Here is a 19,607-nt window from a genome sequence, read left to right on the forward strand (position 1 = left end):
ACATGAAAGGCTGCACAGTATTGCACGGCCAATGCCGAGGCAGGAAAGGGTGGAGGTGAAATGATTTGGCCCTGAGACAACGGAAAGTGTGAACTCTCTAGACACCTGCAGTCTCTGTACCATGATAAAATAAAGACATTATTATTAATATACCACAACATAGGGCCACACAATTACAATAGCAAACTAAATATTTACCTAATACCAGCCTGATAAAGAGAACTTGACAGTCACAAATTGTTTACCAATGTGACTTGGTTTTAAAGGTGCAGGCACTACATTGGTCATTCTCATCCCAACTTCAGGCAGGTAAGCATTTACAGCTTTCATTACAAACTTTTCCCAGCCCAGTGATTTACTAAGTAGTGAATGAAGAAGGGTGTCAGCCCTGGAATCTCTAGCTTCGAAAACAAATCAGAAAAAGCTTGTCCCATTTGAGCAAAGTCTTCTCAGGGGTTAAGCAGAAAAGAAGGATTGAGTGTATTCACATATTTGCATTGCAGTAATCCGGAGCTTTATCCCAGTAATGAACAGTACTACATGCATTGCTTTTCAATGGCACCATAAAGCACGAGTGGAAGATTTGTGCATCATATTAACAAAAAGTGTATTGCTAGCCCAAAACGAATGGACAGAAGTTCTATTTGAAGTTTAGGTCTGGACAGGACATTGTGTATATTTATATATGTGTATATATAAATGTGATCCCCGCCCCCATTTCAGCAATGCAGAATATACATCTGGATTTATCTACAATGAGAAATACTTACCTAATTCCAGGTTTGTGGCTTCTCTTTGCCAGTTCTAATAGTCACAAAGATTTTTCATTCTGGTCTTGCCACCAAACATTTATTTTGCTTCTCATGCACAATGCAGAACCAACAGCCAACACTGGTGCTACATTGTACATGGTGATATAAGTGGTTTATTCACATTTTGGGGCCGGAGAATAGAAATACCTGGCTTGCTCAGTTACTGTGAAGGTACAAATCTATTAGTTTTCTTTGGATGTGCTGGGTAAAAAAAAGTTTTGAACTCCATCATAAGCATAAAAAGAGTCACTAAACCAGGTGGGCAGTAAGGCAGCCACATATGTCAGCTTTACAGCCAGCACAGCAGCACGTTTTATTAACCGTACAAAGAGAACACTCTACAGTATATTACAGTCCTATCTGAACTTTGCTTCCAACATTAAACATTTCAGCAGTGCTCAGACATCACAAGAAAGCCGTTCTGGGTATTCACAGGTCAGGCAGACCAGGGATAGGGAAGACACTTGCAAACTGCTCCACCTCTTCTTTCAGAGCATTGATCTTTTCCCTATGTTTGCCGTCCCCAGCCAGCTGCTCCTTGAACTCTTTAAGGGTTGCTTTGGGGTTCATGTCATTCTGAATCTCCAGTGTAATTAATATGCCTGGAACATAAGATCAAAGATGGCATCAGATTCTAAGTTTTGCTAGCCTGCATGGGACTCAAAATTCAATAAGCTGCATCACTAACAAACCTGCAGACTTCAAACTTTTCTAATCTGCATAACTGTTCTAGGTCAGAAATGACTGAATCTGAAGTTACTAAATCCAGAGTATCAGCATAACCGCTAAAGTCAGGAAATGCAAGGCTATGTGTGGCCAGGAAAAAGTTTTTAAAGGAATCAGTACCTTTTAGGTATTATACTGCCCATATTTAATTAGAATTTTTTTTTATGTGTCATTTTTCATGTAATATTACCTACAAGAATGAGCCACGATACAGTTCACTGATTTGCATGCCAGCCACTGTACACAGAACAAGAGCTGCATAGGTGAGGTAATAGCCAGCATTGGAAGGGATTTGCTCCTATAAATCAGAACATTTGGATTCTCACCTATAAACAAATTATTCTTATTTGACCTTGAACAATCATTTAAGCTGTCTGCTTACCTTGGTGTATAAACTGTGCGACTTTCTTGAAGTCTCCCTCCCTGAACCCTCGAGAGGTCAGGGCGGGGGTCCCTAGGCGCAGGCCACTGGGGCGAAGGGCACTTTTGTCACCTGAAACAGAACGAAAGTTAGAAACATTTGCCTGGGTCTAATAACGTTTCTATAACCGATGTCAAGCAGTATACACGCACCAGGACAAGTGTTCTTGTTGCACGCTATTGCGCATGCTTCAAGGACCTTTTCTGCTCTCCCTCCATCTGTGTTTTTATTGCGCAGGTTAACCAAAATGAGATGATTGTCAGAGCCACCTGAAAAGTGATAGAAAAGACATTTTATCCAGGTAAACTATTGAGTGTACACATCAACTATTTACTTCTTACATTTACAGCCTGGATTAAAAAAACATTTAAGAAATATGAATCACCATGCTGTTGAGCTTGGTTCTTAAGGATCTACCCTAAGAAAAATGAACATGCCAAATGACACACGAAATGCTGTGTCTGTACACAACGGGGTCTATATTACCCCAAAAGCCAACTGGCAACAAAAAAAAATGCCTGAACACTTTGCAAAATTGATTGCAGTTACAGTTCAATGTCATAATTGTCTGCTTTGGAAAGTTACTTCACTCAAAAACTGATAGTTTATTTATAGGTGACATCTGATTTGGTGAAATATCAAGCTTAGGGAAGAACAGCATTCATAATTCTAAAGTTTTTATCCCTATAAGACAACAGACCCCGGATGTGCTCCTCACCAGTGACTATGTGATAGCCCAGCTCCTCCATTGCAGATGCCAGCGCACGACAATTAGAGACAACTTGCGCCTGGTACAGTTTGAATTCTGGGCTCATAGCTTGCTTCAGTGCCACAGCAATACCTGCAAGGACGTAAAACATGGAGTGAGTCTAATTCCAGCCTGCCTGTGACACAGACTGCAGAACCCGGCCTGATTTACCTGCTATAGCATGGTTATGAGGTCCTCCCTGCAAGCCCGGGAACACCGCCTGGTTTATCGGACTCTCATAGTTATACAGAACTTCTTTTCCAGTCTTTGGGTCCACACTGCGAACTCCTGGAAGATGGAGACATTATGAACGATGAATGTATAATAAGTTGGATGAACAAAAACTAAAATTTTATTGACATACAAGACCCACTATCTGATAAGAGACCTGCATCAGGTCAGATCCTCACAAGTCTGACTACAGGTCTGGGCTTGATATTTATGAAATGAAAGATTCCTATTATGGAGACAAGATAGTGCTTGCTGCTATATATCAAAAAAGTATAGTTTGCATATTACAGCCTATTCATAAATTGTAGCCTGCGATTTCCATGTGTTGTTCTTTACCCAGCAAAGTTTTGTGACTGTGCAAGAGGCCAAAAGACACATGACCAGGCTCTCTCCATCGTCTTCTGCTCCTCTATTTAGAATTATGTTACACGTAGTAAATGACTGGCTTCCTGATAGCGACAATGGCTGACCATGCTTGCACTATGTGTTTCCAAACATAGTTGGGTCGGACACAAAGTGCCTAGAAGCGACCTTTATGGCAGGCTCAACAGGTATTACTAAAAGTCTGAAAATGACTTTTATTACTCACCTCTCCGATAAAAGATCATGCCGGCCCGGCAACCGCGTAGTGTTTTGTGCGTGGTGGTGGACACCACATCACAGTGCTCGAATGGAGACGGGACAACTCCGGCCGCCACCAACCCGCTAATATGAGCCATGTCTGCCATGAGGACTGCGTTATTTTCATCGGCTATGGCCCGCATCCGTGCATAGTCCAAATTGCGAGAGTAGCAGCTGACACCTGGAGGAGAGCACAATGGTCAGAATAAAAAATAACACTAATTGAGAACAAGGCAGTTACATTAAAAAATACCAGCTAAATGGGAAACACATTACCAAGGTAAATCTGAATAGCCTACAGAACTGGTAATTCTGTGTTAAATGGATTCAGGATTGTGATCTCCCCTCTGCTTATATATGGGACGACAAGCAATCTCTATCTCTCTCTATATATTTATTCAAAGGTAATTTTCTACTAAAGGTTCTGAACACACTGTAGCCAACTGGTTCACTTTAAACAACTTACAAGTTACCACTTACCCGCTATGATTAGTTTTGGATGGAATAAGCGTGCATTTTCTGCCAGTCTGTCGTAATCAATATAGCCGGTGTCTGGATTTACCTGAAAAAAAAGAATGGAATAAATGTGCAACTTATACATCATCTATAGTTTGCATTTATAGAAGTCTACCATAAAAACAAACTGGATATAAACTGGACATATATCCCAACTAATTGCAATATTAGATAAATGGCATCCTTCAATCTCCAATAGTCATACATGAATGGAAAAATTAATAAGTAAGAAATCTGCATGGTGGAAGTGAGCACAGACAGAGCAGAGTTTCCAGTGACTCTTTATGAACACAGCAGCAGAAACTTTTAATTCTCCATAAGAGGAATTCAGCACACGATTGCAGGGGCCTTAATTTCCTACCATATGCCTGACTGCTGGCGGTTCAATGGACAAAGCTACAATAGCCCCCCATATACCTATTGGCCCGGCTGTGCCATTGGCTGATAGGGGAATATGCTGGGAAAAGCTTGTAAGCTTCAACACCACCAAGTGACAAAGGTTTGCTGTTCTGGATAGCTCTGTATTAACAGATACAGGTATGTGTTGGCGCATTAAAATCTCTGCATATTATATCTCTTAGCATGCAGAGCATCATGTCTCTTAGCATGTAGAATAAATCTGCTGTTAGGTCCACTTAATATTAAAATGTAACACGAATAGGAATATACCACAGAACTTTCATTCAGAGGGATGGCACCTTTTTTTTGGCCTTCGCCCAGGGTCCGGTGTACCTAGATTACACATGTCCTGGTGCCTGCACAGCAGCCTTTATGTTCTGTGTATATATGTCCTTTACTTATCAAAAGCCGAGCTGCTGTTTACCAACTTGTGACTGATAATACACAGACTAAAGGTGCGTACACACTTCCAATTTTTATCGTTCCAATCGAACGACGAACGATCGATTGGGCAAAAAATCGTTCGTAAAAAAGTAACCCGCCTACAGCTTTTTCCCACCCATACTGTAGTAAAAAAGTGCAAAGTATTTATTTCTATTGTATTATGAATAACAAGATGTGTCTAAGGAAGTGAATGTAATTCTTTAAAGCTTTGTTTAAAAAAAAAAAAAAAAAAAAAAAAAAAAAAAAAAAAGTTCTTCTGAGGAAGCAGAAGCTGCGAAACGTGTCAAGCCCTATAAATGGGCACTTAAAATTGTAAGACTAAACAGAAAAATTATACATATGTGTGAGCAATACTTAATAAATTGTGTTTTTATAAATATTAGAGACTATGAATTATGCTGCCTGTATACATTTTTTTTGTTGGATTTATAAACTTTTGAGCTATAATACACAGACTGGTATAGAGGGGGCTAAAAAATATAAGGAGCAGCATACAATGGACCTAAGCACGCTCCTGTACAGAATACAAAAATTACTTTTTAAAGTAAAATTATAAATATTTTAGAATTGTATTTCTGTTTATAGCAATCTAGTAGGTTTATTTAAACTCGCATGTAAAACGCCGGCTTTGTTTTCCTCTCCGCATATCGTGACTACAGGGATAACTCCGCCAAGCATTTAGTCTTTATCCAATTAACGTCAGCGTAAACCACAGTGACACTGAAGTCAATGGCAAGGGAAAATAATTGCTTTTGTAAAAACACCAGAAAATAATTGTTCTGCCGCACACTAACAACAACTAATTAATATGAAGAACAAGCTTGTTAACACAACACTGCACACGCAGGAAGAAATAATGATGATCGATGAGCAGTGTATCCCGAGCAGGATTGAGGAATATATAGGAGCTCTGCAGGGATGGCTGGAAAGAATTAATGCCATTCAGTCTTGTTTCTGCAAATCAGATCTGACACTAAGTGGATGACGGGGCTTCCCTCGGTGCCCATTGGCATGAGGTATCTGTTTGTATCCAGCTATTTCGTTTGGGTAGTCCCAGGAAAATACTGGCTGATAAACCGCATGCAATCATTAATGACCCCTTGATAAGTGTGGTATCTGCATGCACCCTCCTAGTTGTAGACAAAAATGACCGATGGCGCCTGACCATGCCTGTACTTTAGACCACCCCGTTATCCATACCCAGTGTCACCCACCACCCACCCATGGATTTTGTACAGTTCATTTACTTTTTAAAGCAGCGGTCTATCTGCAGAGGTACAACAGTCCCCTACTGAGGTCGACCTATAGCTCCTGTTATCAGCAAAACTCGTTCTCCCAGCTAAAAAGGCAAACCTCAGCAGGGGTATACCAAACTTTAGAAGCGATAACAGCTTTCACAGACAGCAAAACAGTCATTTTGTGCAGCATGCGGTCAGGGGACAGGATTTGCAACACAAGCTGTGGCTGCTTCAGAAAGAGAAACTGTAAAACTTTAAACTTTTGTTTTGTTGTACCTGAAATGTTTCAAACTAATGTCAGTTCCCACCTCTAATCAAAACAATGAAAGCTCTCCGAGGCTGCAGAGGATACACATTAGAGAAGCTGAGTGGTCTGTAATCTGTAATGGATCCAGGATTGAGTACATTTGCACACAAATAGCAAATGACTTTAGAAATCCATTCCAGGTTTGCTGGATCAATCAGGTTCACTAATGAAAATATCTTCTCCAGTCTCTGAGAGTTTTTATAAATCAGACCCAATGAGTGCAAGGCTCCCTTCAGGGCGAATCCCTGATGCTCAGGGCCTGATTTATACTTTTTGCTCCCCTAGGCCAGTTTGCTTATGCTGCTCCCCTTCCCCCCAAACAGCAGCCAACACACACAAAACACACCATGAAAGCTATTCCACAAGAACAAAATAGAGAAAGGAGAGACATGGCGAGAGGAGAAGGGAAGGAGAAGAGGAGGAGAAGAGAAGAGAAGGAAAAGAGAAGAGAAAAAGAAGGAGAGGAAAAGAGAAGGGGAAGGGGGAGAGAAGGGGAAGGGGGGAGAGAAGAGAAAGAAGAGATAATGAAGGAAAGGAGGGAAGAAGAGGAGGAGATAAGAAGTGAGAGAAGGAAAAGAGAGGGGAGGGGAAGAGAAGAGAGGGAAGAGAGAAATAGAAGGAGAGAGTAAAACGGGAGAGACAGAAACAGGGAGATAATGGATTATAAGAAAAGTGATATTTTCAATACAATCGTCACCCTGCACAGCTTTCTGCACTGTACAGAGTTCAGTATTATCACTTTCACTTTGTAAAGTCGGTTACTGAAAAGCTTATTGGCCAGCAGTGCAGCTTCCATTTCTACATAGTGATGTTGTAATGCCACCCCCCATGGCCTAGGTGACCTTGTGGGGAATTCTGGCCTTGATGCCCTGCACTTATTACCTCATCTCATGGTAATGGGTTATAGGTCCTCGAGCTTCAAAATGTGTGTCATAAAGACTAGGATATTGGGCCTTATTTATTAAAGCTCTCCAAGACTGGAGGAGATAGACTACCATTAGGGAACCTGTAGGATCCAGTAAACCTGAAATGGATCTGATCCAGGATTGAAAATATTTGCCATACTAATAGCAAACTATTTAAAGAAATCCATTCCAGGTTTACTAGATAACTCAGGTTCCACCATGATAGTCTATCTTCTCCAGTCCTGGGGAGTTTTAATATATCAGGATCAATGACTATCGCACTGTCCCCTCACCTTGTATGGCATTGACTCAAAAAAGATGGACGTAGCTGAGATTTTTTTCTTGTCAGTCATGAAGCCATGTGTGAGATGGCCGCCATCAGGAAGGTCCAGTCCCATGATCCTCCCATGAGGCTCCACCAAGGCAGTGTAGACAGCAAAGTTGGCGGGAGAGCCTTTAACATAAAATATATAAATACACCGAATCAAAGAAAGCAATAGGGTGATAGTTATAGCGAGGTAATAATAATGTATTACTTTATTAAATCATATATAGACTTAGGGTGATCAGAGATTGGCTGCTGTAGTTTTGAACCACAGATATATTTCATTAAAACCAAACCATATCATAATTTCAGAAAACAAGATCACCATACAACATACATTTGTACATACAATCTATTAGCTAAAACAATGTTTTAGGGAACTTTTGCGTTCTGCTACAAGTGCAAGTAAAGATTTGAAATCAGAATGGGCACCAACGCAATAAGAAATCCATGGTTTTAAAAACCAAGACAAAACTTAATTTGATGGAAATTATAGAAGGGTTTTCTTACCGGAATATGGCTGCACATTGACCCCCCATTTCTGCGGGTCCAGATTATAAGCCTCCAGAGCCCTCTTTTGACACAGCCTCTCCAGTTCATCGACGTGTTCCGTGCCACCGTAATACCTGTTAGAGTGGAATGAAATAAACCCATAATGAGTGAGGAAAGGCAAACAAATATTTTACATTTCTTTATTAATACCAAAGATAATGCAACTAATGATAATAGTAACAATAGTAATACTTCACTTAACCGTGAGCTGATCAATGAATCAGAGACTCCGCAGTCCTCGTCAGGCACCATTAAGAAGATCATTATTTATAAATGTATTTATATTTTTAAAAAAAATCATATTAATGGTCTGCGGGATTTAAAATTATGAATTTAGTGGTCTATGAGGTCAGAAAGGTTGGCGACCACTGCACTAGTTCATCTCAGCAGAGTGTTAAACAAACCTTAAAGTACAAAACAAGGTCCACTTAAAATGTCCAGACCCCTGCTGAAAGTATATGCAAAAAAAGTTATTTTACAGTTAAGAAGGAAAGGCTAGAACAAAGAAATTGGGTTTTATAGGTTTGGCAACTCAATATATAATAGTTTCATACACATTAAAAATTACAAGTGATCAATACAAAGCAAGAATAAATAAACAATGGTTCCACAAATACAGTAAATAGGTCCAGCCCCTCTGGCTGCATTAAAACTCACATCACTGCAATCCAGGTCCTTCTTCATATATTTGGATTCCTTTATACAGGCATTTATTTCTCACTACCCTTGGTTCCCTAAAATTGGAATTTTCTATATCCATACACCTCATCAACTTCAATATCAGCTAAACGTGTTCTAAATAATTACCCCGAGGAAGCCAATAGGCGAAATGCGTCAGGAAAAAAAAATCATTTAGCTCTTTCTCTATTACGCTCATATGCTAGGAAGCTTGATGTATAGTCCTTGGTCAAGACCCCGCCTCTAAAATTAGGGCTGGCCCTTTTTACTGTATTTGTGGAACTATTGTTTATTTATTATTGCTTCTTACTGATCACTTGTTATCTTTAATGTGTATGAATCTGATACATATTAAGTCGGCAAACCTAAAAAAAAAATGTCATTGTTCTAGCCTTTCCTTCTTAACAATATAATCATTATTAGTGTGTGAGTAGGGTTTTGGCTGTTTTTGAAAGATGTTAAAAAGTGAAGCTAATCTACTTCCTTAGATATTCAATACTTTTACCGTTACCTTACCCTGTTCTTCAGAGAAGATTCCTAGGGAAAACAGAACAGGCAAAATCCAATCCATTGCATGAGTGATTTCCGGTGGGATTTCGGCTGCCTTGTATTCCCTAGGGTCTCGTTAGAAAGGATCTGCCATCGTCCTGATAAGATGAGGCAGCCGGAAGGCAAAACCTTTTTTTCTTTACAGATACATTTTGCACATGTATTCAACAGGTGATTTTTACAGGTGAATAAGACCCAGGCATTATAATAGGATCAGTCAATGCAAAGTCACCTTTAAGCTATGTTCTGCTTAACAAATACAGATACACTGAAGGTATGAAGGTGAATAGGTACATTGTATAAATCTTGTGTGACTTGTTAATTGATTTTCGCTGGCAATACAAAACCTCAGCAATGGCATACACTCACAAACGGCCCAGCACATCCCCTTGCTTAGCTAGAACTAGAGATATTCACTCAGCAAGAAGAATAAGGATTTATATAGCGGCAATATATTACACAGCGCTATACATTAAATAGGAGTTGCAAATGACAAACAGATACAGACAGTGACACAAGAAGAGGGGAGGATTCTGCCCCAAAGAGCTTACAATCTAGAAGATGGGGGAATTAACACTTAATAGGAGGGGAGATATGTAGTGGTGGGTAAGTAGTGACTGTTTCAAAATACCGAAGACTGGTAGGCAAGTTTGAAAAGTTTTGTGTGCTGTTTTAAATGAGCAGAAAGTAGAAGCGAACCGAAAAGGACGAGGAAGACCGTTCCAGAGAGTTGTGGCATCTCTAGAAAAGTCTTGGAGCCGTGCGTGTGATGAGGTTATGAGTGGGGAAGTCATTAGTAGGTCATTGGAGGAGCGGAGGGAAGGATGGATGAGTCTGGCTGCAGCATTCATAATAGATTGTAGAGGAGGGAGTCGGGTTAGTGGAATACCAGAGAGGAGGAGGTTACAGTAGTCCAGACGAGAGATGATAAGAGCATGTACAAGGAGTTTGGTGGTCTCAGGGGACAGGTAGGGGCGGATTATCTTTTCATCAGTCTATGTCGGGCTAATGTTTTCTACTGCTGCTGAAGATCAGTTAAAACAATTAGATAAGTATGTGTTTATAAACCTTTTCACTGATCCCTTTACCTATTTGCTGTATCTCTGTACCTGAATATATAATATCAGACTACATGTACAATGTCATAGGGTAATAAAGTGCTCTGTTCATTGCACAAACATCTAATTAGGTTGCAGCAGACCTACAGTATAAATTCCTAACAACTGAACCGTGAATTCCAACAGTCATCCCAACATGAAAACATTGTTTTTGTCCCCTCTCACCTCTGTCCTGGGTAACCCTCGGAATATTTGTTATTCAGGCAGGAACCGAGAGCCTGCAAGACTGCACAGCTGGCAAAATTCTCAGAGGCGATTAGTTCCAGGCCATATCGCTGCCTGTGCTTCTCCTTACGAATTATTTTGTACACCTTGAAAATAAATCAGAGACAGAGGATATTAAAGCATTTTCATCATTTCATTGCATGTTGGCTGTATGCAGAGTACAAGTGTTATCTATTCTCAGCCTAAACCAAAACCAGGTCTGCTGTAGGCAGCCGGGCACATAAGTGGTGCAGCATTGAGAAATAGAGGTTTATATGGATTTTATACTCTGCTCTGTATGTAACAATTTCCCACCATGAACCAAAGCAGGTAAGAAAATCTCCTACCTAAGCCACATGTGTGATTGCACGGGAGGAGCAGTGAATAGCGTGTATGGTCCAAAGTTTGTAAACTATTGTTTTGTAGATACCTCTCTAACATACAGGTAGTCCCTGGGTTAAGGACATCCGACGTACGTACGGACGCCTCCTGGATACAAACAGGGCTTCCCTGCACGCTCCTGTGCAGAATGGAGGCTTGAAGGGGCAGTTTGCAAATTTGCAGAAGAAATCTTTTGCTAAATACAGCTGAGGTTGTGGGTGATCCTAAGTCCTGAGCGCTTTTGTAGCAGTAACTTTTTAATGACCATGAATAAACTCTGCAGTTGTTTCTTTTCGCATATCAAAGCACAGCTTGCTCCAGAAGTTAATAACTGTCTAGGCTCCATAAAGATTTTTTTTTTGCTTTGTTTGTGATTAACTCACAGTGAGGATTTTATACAGTAACAGACACCACACTGCCTAATAATATGTTTAGACAAACATCTGTCCTAATTGCATTTATTAAAATAATGTACCTGTTCCCACTTACATACAAACTCAACTTAAGGACAAACCTACAGTCCCCATCTCATATGTAACACGGGGATTACATGTACATGCAAGGTTTTTAAAGCCCCTTCCTGGCCAGGAAAAGTCACAGAAGTCCTAGGTGTCTTTAAATAACTCATGTTGTGTAGGTATGAGTATCTGAAAAACCTAACAGGTCTCTTTAAAAAGGGAAATTCGACTCACAGAGGCACACACAACAGTTCTAATTGGTGGTTTCCCCTAGATTATAACAGCGTTACAATCTCAGCCTTTGCTCACTGGGTGTTACTGTAACAGCTCATGTAGGAGATAAGACTTGCTGAAACCACAAAAAGTTAATTCTATGATTTTTTGTTTTTCAGCACACAATACTGGACAGGCAATTCCGTACATTCCCATTCAATATAAGATCCAATCTTGGCTACTCTGTAGGAAAAAGAATACTTGCTTTATCCATGTCAGATAAAGTTATAGGATCACTTTAAAGTTCCCATGCTCAGCAGTACATACTTATGTAATGAATATTTCCAATAGATGGCTTCTTCCTAAGAGTTCTCCGATGTGACAGTACTGCAGCTTGGAGATGGGAAATGGGAAAGGCTTTTCAGCCCTGTGTAAGCTTTATTTCCCTCTCGCCTTTAGAAGTGAATTCATACTAATAGATGCTCAGAGAGAATGGCTGCTTTTTGCTGCATGAAAAGCAAATACTCACTTTAAAGGAAACCTGTAAGAAAAGCTAATACAAAAGATGCCACTTCAAACATTTTTAAGGTACAGACCCATCATTTCAATCTTTGCTTTACTACCCAGCGAGAACAAACTTGCTGGACAAGTTCTGACTTTTCAGCTGTCACCGGCTGTCCTTGCTTTAGGTCAATAAGAAGCCCAAAAATATATAAATATAAAAAAAGAGAATTTATGAGCATTTATGTTTAGTATCTGAGTTTCCTTGCATTGCTTTGTTTCTTCATAGTGTAAAATACCCGGTGATAATGACAGTTACCCTTTTTTCCTTTGGCATTATGACCACAAAAGCGATCTATGCTGGACTGGCCAATTTGCTCCCCTAGGCTGCAGCTTTGATATTTGGCAGAAAAGACATTTTTTCATACCCAAAGGCAATTTATGGGAGAGGTTGAGATATATAAAAAAAAAAGCAAAACAACACACACAGGAATGGTTGAAAGCTGTTTTAAACTTTAATGTTTTAAAAGTTTGCATGTTTTTGGGCCACATAAGAACACAGAGGAAAACTTAATAGAAAAATTACACACATCCTGATCCAAACTTGTAATTTATTTGTATCCACCCTGTTAAAGCATTTTTTGTACCCATGTCACCATATATTACACAAATATTATTGCTGTAAAGCAGTTTTGTTTTACCTATGCACCGGTTTTCTGTTGTATATATCATTTATAAGGATCAAAGTTCTACAGCTATAAGGTAAAACATATAGAAGAATAAATAGCATGCTCAGTCTAATGTTATATAGACACCCAGGGCAGAGAGGAGTGTAGAAATAAATAAATGAAACTATCTAAAACTTGAACATCAGACGATTGTCCGTGGACACAATGAGGCAGATTTGTTAAAGCTCTCCAAGGCTGGAGAGGATAAAGTTTCATCAGTGAAGCTGGGTGATCAAGCAAACCTGGAATTCATTTCTTCAAAGTAATTTGCTAGCAAATGCTTTGAATCCTGGACCAGATCAATTCCAGGTTTGCTGGATCACCCAGGTCCACTGATAAATGTGTATCCTCTGCAGCCTTAGTAGTGATGGTTTAATAAGTAGAGAGCTTTAATAAATCAGAGCCAATGTCTTTTCCTGTGACAGATGAACACGCAAGTTACATTGTACATACAGCACCATTCTGTTCTATGGAGAAGGAAAAGGGACCAAAGGATTACACAGCATTGGCCGTTCATCATTCCGATAGGATAGATTGATAAATGATGTCAGGGGGACAATTGTACACATCAACGTTTTCACCCCAGACGAGCATGACCGTTGATCTTGTAATTATTATCTGTGTAAATGTAGCTTTGTTATCTTGAGGTTACTTTGCTAAATTCCCTGTATTATAGCATCTGTGTGCGGCAACTTTGTCACTGTCCAATCAGCAAGCAGTGGGCGTGTTCATGACCAGTCCTTGTTGCTGCTGCAGTGGAGGTCACTACCTGGAATAAACCTATGCTGTTTTGCCTAGAGTTTTGATTTAGGTGCCACACTGAATACAAATTCTGGAATACAGCAATGTGGAAATATTTTATCATCACATTATTAATCTCAATATCTTACCTCTGGATCATTAACTTCTAGAGGCTCCAATACCAGCTGGTTATGAGAAGCCCATAAATCTGTGTTGCTGCCATTAATCACAGGGGTTTCAGCCATCTTCCCAGTTTACGCCTGAAAAAAAAAAAAAAAACATAACATTTTATTGGTTATATCCAAAACATACCAAACCACCCGAGAAGTCAGGTAATTGATCCCTATGGATTATATAAGATCTCTCATCACCAAATATAATCTTATATAAGATTTCCCTTTGACTTGGAATGAAATGTGGAAATGATCAGCTGACTTCCCTGCACCCATGTGACTATACTTGGTGCTGGAGCAGCCAATCATCAGCCATTGACGCTTTTAAGAAGGAGAAAGAGGAGCGAGTCACATGATCCCCTAAACTCAGTGAGCGAGAGCAAGTCTCTTTAGTAGATGAAAATCAAACCCCGGGAGAGGTTCTAATCCTTTCGGAATGGTGACAGGGTCTCTTTAAAGACTATATAATCTATACAGGGGGTATAAAGGCCATTTGGGGTTATGAGAGATAACGTCCTGGACACTGCACCCTAATGACTCCATGCAATGTTCTTACTGTGAGCCAAATTGAATGCAGTTAATCATCTGCGCGCAGTCATGTATCAATCACAAGTTCTGCCTTATATTCCAAATCTTAACTAACTAAATTACTAGAACTAAAAGGGGAAAGGCATTCATTTCCTTTCAGCATTAAAGGTATAGAGCTAAAAAAAATGTTCTACTTTGTTGGGGCACAGTTGCGTGTTGCTAGAGACACTCATGATAAAGACAGAAGAAGGAAAAGTATTTTCTATGAAAAAAACAAGAAAACTTTCTAACTTTCTCTGGTCTGTCTCACTTTTACTTGCCTTGGATTGACTTATTAAATAGGCTGTGACAACATTACATGCAATCAGGAATATTACTAACCGATTGACACTTATTACCCTCTTCTACTCCAGATCCTGAACTCCATTGGTATCAGTGACACTGCTCCTTGGTTTGCTTCCTATCTGTCTGCCCACTCCTTTAAAGTATTTTTTAATGGCAATTTCTCGTTTCCCACTCTCTTTCCTGTTGGTGTCCCCCAAGGATCAGTCCTTGGACCGGTTCTCTTTTCTCTCCTTCACGCCCCACATTCAGGACATCCACCCCTACCTGTCCCCAGAGACCACCAAACTCCTTGTACATGCTCTTATCTCTCATCTGGACTACTGTAACCTCCTCCTCTCTGGTATTCCACTAACCCGACTCTCTCCTCTACAATCTATTATGAATGCTGCAGCCAGACTCATCCATCCTTCCCTCCACTCCTCTTCCGCTGCATCTCTTTGTAGTTCTCTCCATTGGCTTCCATTTCACCTTAGAATCAAATTCAAGCTCCTGTGCTTTGCCTTCAAATCCCTCCGCAGTTATTGTCCCACTTACATTTCTGACTTGGTAAAAAAATACTCCCCTAGCCGCTCTCTCTGCTCCTCCAATGACCTACTAATGACTTCCTCACTCATAACCTCATCACACGCACAGATACAAGACTTCTCTAGAGCTGCCCCAACTCTCTGGAATGGTCTTCCTCGTCCTATTCGGCTTGCTCCTACTTTCTGCTCATTTAAAAGAGCCCTCAAAACACATTTATTCAAACTTGCCTACCCGTCTTCTTCTGTCTTTTAAACCATCACTACTTCCCACCACTACATATCTCCCATCGTATTGTGTGTTACTTCCCCCACCTCTTAGATTGTAAGCTCTTCGGGGCAGGGACCTCTCCTCTGTCCCCTCTGTCTGTCAATTGCAACCCCTATTTATTGTACGGCGCTGCATAATATGTTGGCGCTTTAACAAAGAGTTTAATAATACCAAAAATCAACAATGTTTGGATACACAGGATGCATTCAGCTTTAATCAGAATAAAAAAAAATAATTCTTTATATCCACCAAATAAATCCACATCTTAGCTGTATTAAACATTTGAATCCATTGGTGGTTGTAGCCAATTTTTTTTTAAATGCGACCACCACTGCAAGGACTGCTGTGCCGACTCCAGACTTCCTTCTCCCTACCATTGGGGAGGCAGAGAATTGGACTTGTTGCTATTAGCAATACAGAACAGCCCCTACATTCACCCTTATGTAAAAATAAATCAGATAAATAGAAAAAGTAAAACAGAATACCAAAAGCTATAAAAAAAAAAAAAATGTGAATGACGATCTAGAATTTACTTGAACCTAGTAAAAGTCCTGCCAGAAGGACAATGACCCGAAATGAAATCTGCTGTAAGCCCAGTGTGTGGTAATCCCCCCACTTCCTAGATTGTAAGCTCTTCGGGGCAGGGTCCTCTCCTGTGTCACTGTCTGAATCTGTCATTTGCAACCCCTATTTAATGTACAGCACTGCATAATATGTTGGTGCTATATAAATTGTTTATTATTAATAATAATAATAATAATAAAGCCCAGCTCTGAATTCTGCAAGATCCCCAAGGAAAAAAACCTTACCGCACAACCAAACAAACACCGTCCAGACTGCCCAGAAGAGTTTAACATGAACCAAAAACATGTTTTACATATTAACTTCTCAAGGGCGACATAAACTTGCCCAGCCAGGTAACAAAGGTCAGAGTGGCGCAGTCTGGCTGCAGGTAATAAGCCATAAACAGGCAGATATGTCCCAAATACAGCAATGAGACACCCGCCTAAGTGAAAATCTGAATTGGGTCAGGGGGCATTTATGATGCATGTGCAGGGAAAACCTTATTCCCAGATAAACCACCTGCCAATCACAGGCATTCCAGCATTTAAAGAGTCATTATATGAGAATATATTATATAGAATAGTCATTATTTGAGAATATAATATATAGAATTTATTAGTCATTATATGAGAATATAATATATAGAATTTAAAAGTATAATATATAGAATTTAATAGTCAATATATTAGAATATAATATATAGAATTTAATAAGTCATTATGTGAGAATATGATATATAGAATTTATTAGTCATTATATGAGAATATAATATATAGAATTTAATAAGTCATTATATGAGAATATAATATATAGAATTTAATAAGACATTATATGAGAATATAATAAGTCATTATATGAGAATATAATATATAGAATTTATTAGTCATTATATGAGAATATAATATATAGAATTAATTAAGTCATTTTTATGAGAATATAATATATAGAATTTAATAAGTCATTATATGAGAATATAATATATAGAATTTAATGAGAATATAATATATAGAATTTATTAGTCATTATATGAGAATATAATATAAAGAATTTATTAGTCATTATATGAGAATATAATATATAGAATTTATTAGTCATTATATGAGAATATAATATATAGAATTTAATAAGTCATTATATGAGAATATAATATATAGAATTTAATAGTCATTATATAATCTGCAGCACTTTCTATAACGCCATTCGGTGACCCAACAACTGCAAGGGGTATTCCAATCCATCTCAATATCGGCTGTTCTAAGGTTGTCAGCAGAGGGAACTCACATCCGGGAATAAGAAGTCTTCCCCAGCTAGAGAAGAACTACAACTCCCAGCATCCTCCAATGATAAGGAACTGAAATCTTAGCATGCTTCACTGCATATGATTACATTCTCTACTAGTATTTAGCATTATGTGGCATCACCCTTCTCATGTATTTACCCCATGCGGATAAACTTACTTTTATTACATTCACCACCCCATGATCCCCATCACCCACACATCCTGTCCACCCCTTCCAGGCAAGTGAGCAGATGGAGATGGAATTGGAAGGTCTGAGCTAAACCAGCAAGGAAGCCAGGTGCTGCTGGAGTATTGTTTAACTTAAACCCAACATCTGGCTGGTTTAGCTCACACCCCCTGGCCAGAAAGCGATCCAGGTGCAAGTGAAGGGTTTGGTCTAACCAGGTGAATGTGGAGGGACTGATTAACCAGCAAGGGAGCAGGAGAAAGTGAAGCCTGACCGTACACTTGTATCCGGGACCCTCGCTGGTCAGCCGGTTGCAGGGGAAGGGTTTGGGCTAACCAAAGAGGGAGGGGGATACAAGTGGAGGGTACCAGGTTTAGGCGTTGGATCCAGGATAACCAGGAAGAGAACCAGGTGAATGTGGAGGGACTGATTAACTGGCAAGGGAGCAGGAGAAAGTTTCCATGATTGTTAGAGCCAACACTTGCACCTGGTTCTAATAGAAGCAAGAGAAAGTGAAGCCTGACAAGCCTCCACTTGTATGCGAGTCCCTCGCTGGTTAGCCCAGATCCTTCCCTTGCAACCGGCTGACCAGCAAGGGACAAAGGTTGCACGCTCTGCACGGCATATTTGTAACCATTCTGCCAATTCTCAGCGATTTAACCAGCCATTTGGAATACACACAAACCCCCAAATGCACAATTCTCTTTCTAATGAAGAACCACCACAGCGATAGCTCATAAAACAGTTTCCCGCATCCCCTGATGAAGCTAGTCAGCGAAACGCGTTGGGATGAGACCAATCCTTTCCTTAATGGTCTAGGGAATAACAACATTTATTCCCCAGTTTTAGGGTCCTATTTTCCACTCTATTGGTTTGATGTACCCTATTTATGTATGAAAGTCATACTTTCCTGTTCTTAATACAATATAGTTGAATTTGCCTCAAAGAAACCCCCTGCTTTCTCTTTTTAGCTTTTCATATACAATTCCTATAAAGAGGGGGGGGGGGGGGGGCTACCTTTATTATTTCAGGAAGCAAGAAAAGCAAATTTCAAATAAAAGTTTGCCGACCCCTGCTGTAGGTGGATGGAGTCTCCTGTGCTATGATCCAACCCAAGAAAAGCCGGGTGGTTACTGAAAAGTGCCGGGTGGTGCGCCCAGCTAAAAGGGGCTGGGGAGAACACTGAGCAAGCTCTCAATTCAGAGTCAAATTCACGCTTCTACTGGCGGCCAATGGTTGGAAAATGTGGATGTGCTGCAACACTACCGGCCACTGGAAGAGGACAACTTGCTGAGCTGGGCGTCAATCATATTAACCTGTATCTACCATCACCATACTAATACCCCCTCCCCCCCACACACCTGTATCTACCATCACCATACTAATACCCCCCACCTGTATCTACCATCACCATACTAATACCCCCTATATGGGGTGACCTCCTTGGTGTATAACACATGTTGATATAGGCAGCCCCACCATACAAATCACGCGCCAAATTTGTAGATTTCCCTCCCATCATAATAATTGCCCCCGACAGACTCCCCCCAGCCCCATTATTGCCCCTTGTACCCCTCCCCCATGCTCACTCACACTTTCTCTGCAGCCGCTGACACTCAAGAGTACTTCGGACAGTCACCGAACCCGGCACCCAAACCGACCAATCACAACACATTACTGCCAAGCCCCGCACCCAATCGCCCACAAGCACGCCTGGCAATCTGCCTATCAAAAACAATAACCTTTTCGGGTAGCCAATCAGCGAAGGGCTATTTTTTCGCGGGTGAATACCATGCTGTCAGTGGGTGATGGCAGGAAGAATGAACAAAGTTAGGGAGGAGGCTAGGCGGGGGGAGGGATCACATGGCTCGGGTGTCCTGTGGCGATCTGACCCTAGAAATACCCCTGCAAATCTCAGCAGCT

The 19,607-nt window shown here is 40.2% G+C and overlaps 1 protein-coding gene across 3 annotated transcripts; it reads right to left on the reverse strand.

Moving 5' to 3' along the window:
• Positions 1-1,071: 1,071 nt before the first annotated feature.
• SHMT1 (serine hydroxymethyltransferase 1) lies at positions 1,072-19,315 on the reverse strand. Of its 3 annotated transcripts, none has more exons than XM_072417454.1 (12): positions 19,278-19,315; positions 13,966-14,076; positions 10,756-10,901; positions 8,204-8,319; positions 7,662-7,822; positions 4,040-4,121; positions 3,528-3,740; positions 2,879-2,995; positions 2,678-2,800; positions 2,112-2,228; positions 1,921-2,031; positions 1,072-1,414 (listed from the first exon to the last, which is right to left on the reverse strand). In XM_072417454.1, exons 2-12 carry the CDS (start codon positions 14,059-14,061, stop codon positions 1,242-1,244), a joined length of 1,455 nt encoding a protein of 484 aa, XP_072273555.1. In that variant the 5' UTR covers positions 14,062-14,076; positions 19,278-19,315; the 3' UTR covers positions 1,072-1,241. The 3 variants fall into 3 exon arrangements, with proteins under 3 accessions (XP_072273555.1, XP_072273554.1, XP_072273553.1); XM_072417453.1 differs by lacking the exon at positions 19,278-19,315 and adding an exon at positions 16,464-16,516; XM_072417452.1 differs by lacking the exon at positions 19,278-19,315 and having other exon boundaries at positions 13,966-14,109.
• Between the last annotated feature and the right edge of the window lie 292 nt (positions 19,316-19,607).

This window comes from Pyxicephalus adspersus, chromosome 7, assembly GCF_032062135.1.
Source record: "Pyxicephalus adspersus chromosome 7, UCB_Pads_2.0, whole genome shotgun sequence".
Classification (NCBI taxonomy): domain Eukaryota; kingdom Metazoa; phylum Chordata; class Amphibia; order Anura; family Pyxicephalidae; genus Pyxicephalus; species Pyxicephalus adspersus.

What these genes read in the sequence shown, in the direction of transcription:
- SHMT1 (XM_072417454.1), bottom strand. Translation starts at nt 14,061, where the DNA reads ATGGCTGAAACCCCTGTGATTAATGGCAGCAACACAGATTTATGGGCT. An exon ending in TCCAAAACTAATCATAGCGG is followed by an intron (nt 3,741 to 4,039) that starts GTAAGTGGTAAC and finishes GCTCTCCTCCAG; the next exon opens with GTGTCAGCTGCTACTCTCGC. An exon ending in CGCACAGTTTATACACCAAG is followed by an intron (nt 1,415 to 1,920) that starts GTAAGCAGACAG and finishes CTTATGTTCCAG; the next exon opens with GCATATTAATTACACTGGAG.